This window comes from Colobus angolensis, unplaced genomic scaffold, assembly GCF_000951035.1.
Source record: "Colobus angolensis palliatus isolate OR3802 unplaced genomic scaffold, Cang.pa_1.0 Scaffold1, whole genome shotgun sequence".
In the NCBI taxonomy this organism is placed as follows: Eukaryota; Metazoa; Chordata; class Mammalia; order Primates; family Cercopithecidae; genus Colobus; species Colobus angolensis.
The window spans coordinates 11,653,153-11,657,910 of record NW_012110918.1 but is presented as its reverse complement, the minus strand read 5'-3'; the positions used below and the strand labels follow the sequence as shown (position 1 = coordinate 11,657,910).

Sequence of the window (4,758 nt, the reverse complement as noted above, 5' to 3'; positions counted from 1 at the left end):
CCCTCCCCTGCTCGCTGCAGGCCCGGGACCGTGGCGCTTCGAGAGATTCGTCGTTATCAGAAGTCGACCGAGCTGCTCATCCGGAAGCTGCCCTTCCAGAGGCTGGTGAGGGAGATCGCTCAGGATTTCAAAACCGACCTGAGGTTTCAGAGCGCGGCCATTGGTGCGCTGCAGGTAAGACAAAGGCCTGGAGTCGTGGGAGGGCTGGGCGGTTTCCGCTCCCCGAGGGGGATTAATAGTGTGGCTCTTGTCCTCAACAGGAGGCTAGCGAAGCGTACCTGGTGGGTCTGTTTGAAGATACTAATCTCTGTGCCATCCACGCTAAGAGAGTCACCATCATGCCCAAAGACATCCAGTTGGCTCGCCGGATACGGGGGGAGAGAGCTTAAGTGAAGGCAGTTTTTATGGCGTTTTGTAGTAAATTCTGTAAAATACTTTGGTTTAATTTGTGACTTTTTTTGTAAGAAATTGTTTATAATATGTTGCATTTGTACTTAAGTCATTCCATCTTTCACTCAGGATGAATGCGAAAAGTGACTGTTCACAGACCTCAGTGATGTGAGCACTTGCTCAGGAGTGACAAGTTGCTAATATGCAGAAGGGATGGGTGATATTTCTTGCTTCTCATGATGCATGTTTCTGTATGTTAATGACTTGTTGGGTAGCTATTAAGGTACTAGAATTGATAAATGTGTACAGGGTCCTTTTGCAATAAAACTGGTTATGACTTGATCCAAGTGTTTAACAATTGAGGCTGTTAAGTCTGACCATACATCACTGTGATAGAATGTGGGCTTTTTCAAGGGTGAAGATACAAGTCTTAACCACAGTGTAACTTACAGTTTCCTTTTAAAAAAAAAAAAAAAAAAGTAAACCTGGCAGCTATAGAATACACTATGTGCATTTATAATAGCTATTTTATATATTGTAGTGTCAACATTTTTAAATTAAATGTTTTACATTCACAAGTGGTGGGGAGTCTTGTCATTAAGGTGTGTGTAATTTAGAGTCCAGTTGGTTTTCTTCTGACTGCACTTGTTCTCATAGTAGTAAAATGCTATGCGCATTTATACCTTGCATAAGTCCTCATTCTACCACATGTTAACTAACTCTCTAGCTGATAATGCAAACACTAACTGGGGGATTTTATTTATAAGGGCTCTAGAAAAAAACACAAGTTATTCACACCAGCATCATCTATTAACTAATATTCTGAACTAGTTAGTGCAGCTTTTCATTGTGTTGTGTGGTTGGTCTCATAACTAGGTTGAGTTTTTCTCCTCTGCTAAGAGGAAACAGTACCGAAGTTTTTTCTTGTGGCATTTGTATTATAAAAACTTGCTGTGGGGGAGGAGCATAAAGCTCCAGCCCACTGAACCTCTGCCAGTTAAGATGGTGTTGGGTTAGGTTACATCTGGTTACTGTCCTGGGAAAGGGAAAATCATTTTTATAGAGATGGCCTTCCAAGTGGTTTTAAAATTTATCTTACTGAAGTTTTCAGGTCAATTATGTATGTTGACTAAATTTACAAATAAACTTGTTTATCCAACTAAGTGTCCAAAACCTAAATTGAATGTGCTAAGTTTTCACATGTCCCATTATCTAGGTCCTTCCATACTAATGTTTTGAGCTTAGTTCATTTCAGGTGTTGCTTGGTAGACAAAGGAACCTTTTATTTACAAAGATACTGTAGAAAGCATGTGAACAGCTCTCTGCTTTATTAAGATGCCATAATATTGCTGTATTTGCAGTGTGAGTTAAGACAAACGATCAATAAGCTTTTCCCCCCACTTCCGTTCCATAGCATAGAAGCCCGCAGGTGTAGAACTCCCTTTGGCCACAAAAGCGTAGTATGTGGATGTCAGCGAGACAGCATGAGCCAGCAGTCATCAAAGCATACCCGTTTGAAGCTAGCGACCGCTTAAAGTTTTGCCCCATTAAAATTGCTTTCTCGAAAGTTTGGGTTAGTTTCAAATTTAAGATTTTAGAGGGAAGGTAGAGTAGGTATCTTTCAGGTCGTGATAATAAGCTCCTATGAAAGAATGTAATGTAGTGACCCGTTTTTCTAGAAGATTCATAATCAGCTCTGGAACAAGCACTCTTTAATGATTCCTCACTGTGTTTCAGAATGAGATTAAGATCAGACGTTGGAATGTGCTATGCTCTGGAGTGTCTGGAAACAAGTACAGAAACCTGGCTATGGTGATGAGTTAGCTTCTGTTTACTATCTGTGACAACCCAAGTGGGTGACACTAGTGAACCTTCTCTCATAGTCTGCAGGCTGGCAGAGAAGGTTCTCGGATTATATTGGGCAGGTTGCAATCTGCCGAAGTAGCAACTTGCCTTTCCACACTTGGCTTGAGCACTCAACCCAGAAGGCAAAGATAACTTTTGGTTGTAGGCAGCTGCCTGTATGGGATATCCCTCGGTAAGGGTAAAGGAGTAAAGCAGAAGTTGGAGCTGATGCAGGTATCTACCTATACCCTTGATGGATGAGACTAAAATAAAATTTTTGAAGTTAAGATTTTCTCATTTTGTCAATGATTTTCATTCGAATGATAATGTCTTTTAAAAAATTTGGGGAAATGTCCAAAAAGCACTCACTTCTGATTCAGCTGGGGCTGGGATGTGTGCCTTCAATAATAAGGAAGCTCCCTATTGAGGTGACCTCAGTGACAGTTTCCTCGGGACAGTGCCAATCTGTGCCTGTTGAAGTGGTGTATTTATTTTGAGGCGTCTCTGTTGCCAGGCTGGAGTACAGTGGTGTGATCTCAGCTCACTGCAACCCCCGCCTCCCAGGTTCAAGCGATTCTCCTGCCTGAGCATCCCGAGCAGCTGGGACTACAGGCAAACGCCACTATACCCAGCTAATTTTTGTGTTTTTAGTAGAGACGGGGTTTCACCATGTTGGCCAGGATGGTCTCAGTCTCTTGACCTCATGATCCGCCCACCTCGGCCTCCCAAAGTGCTGGGATTACAGGCGTGAGCCACCGTTCCCAGCCAGTGTATTTACTTTTTAGAAACGGGTTCTCCCTATGTTGCCCAGGTTGGTCTCAAACTCGAGCTCCCAGAGTGCTAGGATTACAGGTGTGAGCCGCTAGGCCCGGCCTGAAGTGTATTTAATAGTGCCTCTGTTTACTGTCCTCTGTCCCAATTTGGCAAATTATACGGTCATTCTACCTACCCATAGCATGGTGACGTGAGGTGGGGACCCAGTGAATCTTGTGTAGGGACATGTCTCAGGAAAATAAGGTCAAATTGCTTACCCACCAATATTCTAATTATATACCACCTTCAATCTGAAAATGGGACGTAATTTGTTTTGTCCCTTAAACTTCAATTATCTGGTCCACATAGCAGTCAGTTTTGGGATGAAGCAGGGCTGTTTTACCCAGCACCAGGGGTCCCCAGTGTAACTACAAAATAGGGAAACGGAGGGGTGAAGAGGAATATGGGAGAAATAAAGGGCAACAGGTGTTCCCTCACCAAGAGTGGACCCGGCTTCTGACATGCAACTTCATCATGAACAAGTGGTCTTCCAGCCACCTTCCCGAAGACACAGGCTAAGGGCTGCAGGACAAGTGGAGTGGCTTGGTTTTCAGAATTTCTGGAGGCCAGAGTCCTGTCAGGACCTTGGGTAATTTTAGCACCTGGCCCACTGGTCCTGGCCTAGGGACCATCAGCCAAAGGGAAGGAGAAGAGGCCCTGAACTGACTGCCTGGATTGGAAGTGAACAGTTTCCCACTCATCGAATCACTGGATGATTCCCCAACAGTGGTCTCTGCTGCTCAGCTCCCCCTGCCTGGCTCCTTGCACGCACTGCCTGGTGTCAGGTGTCAGGGTGGGGTCTTGCAGCCCTGGGAAAACAATTCCTTTCTCCTGAATCACCTTCAGGTAGGTGAGTAGAGGGAGGAACACTGCAGAACCCCGGTCAGCTGCCTGCAATTCAATCAGCAGGAAACAAGGGCTTGCCCTATGGTTTCTGCAAGATGGTCCTGGCCTGTATTCAGATTCAGAGACTGAGGCCTATGGCCAGTCTAGCCCGCCATAGAGAAGCATCAGGTGGGGAGTTTTCACCCCTTCTGCAGTTGTCTTACAGGGGGTGCTGTGGTCCACCAGGCATGAGATCCTTGAGCCCCTATCCTGGGCATTCTCTCCCCATCCCTTGGGGCGGGAGCATTTTAATCATCTTGCCAAAGGAATCGCAGCCCACCTCTCTCAGCCCCACCCCAGGCACTGATCAGTCCCACTGACGCTGAGCTGGCTGCACCTTGCCCGGGCCCTCACAGCCTCTTCCCTCACCCCTGTGGTGCTCCTGCCTGCTTCTGTGGGCATTCCTCAGGGAGATGCCCTGATCACAAGGATGTCACCTGCCTGGACCACTCTTAGGAAGCTGGGCCTGGCTTCTGACCAGCAACAGCTGCACAAAAGCTGGCCTCCCAGCGTCCTCCTCCAAGGCAAGGCTAGGAGAAGGGGAGAAGGGGTAGGCCCCTGTCGGGTTGCCAACCCAAATTCTACGGCACCCTCAGAAGACTAAGGATGCCCTCTTCTTGGGCTGGGTGGCTGGCCTTTTCCCTCCCTGATCCCTTCGTCAGCAGGTCTGGGAAATGAGGGAGGCTGCAGGCCGAGGTGGGTGCAGCTGAGACAGCTCTGTGTTTATGCACAGAGGAGTTTGCACAAGGCCTCTATTGCGAGGGGCTGTGGTGTGAGAAGGGGCTGTGGTGTGAGAAGGGGCTGTGGAGTGAGAAGGGGCTGTGG

General features: G+C 46.8%; 1 protein-coding gene across 1 annotated transcript in view; it reads left to right on the top strand.

The window, feature by feature from the left end:
- The window catches only part of H3F3B (H3 histone, family 3B (H3.3B)), a 2,540-nt gene extending 991 nt beyond the window's left edge, over positions 1-1,549 (top strand). The window contains exons 3-4 of the mRNA XM_011933049.1: positions 5-174; positions 261-1,549. Coding sequence (XP_011788439.1) covers positions 5-174; positions 261-389 — 299 coding nt within the window. The 3' untranslated portion in view covers positions 390-1,549. The remainder of the gene's footprint in view (positions 1-4; positions 175-260) is intronic.
- The last annotated feature ends 3,209 nt before the right edge of the window (positions 1,550-4,758 follow it).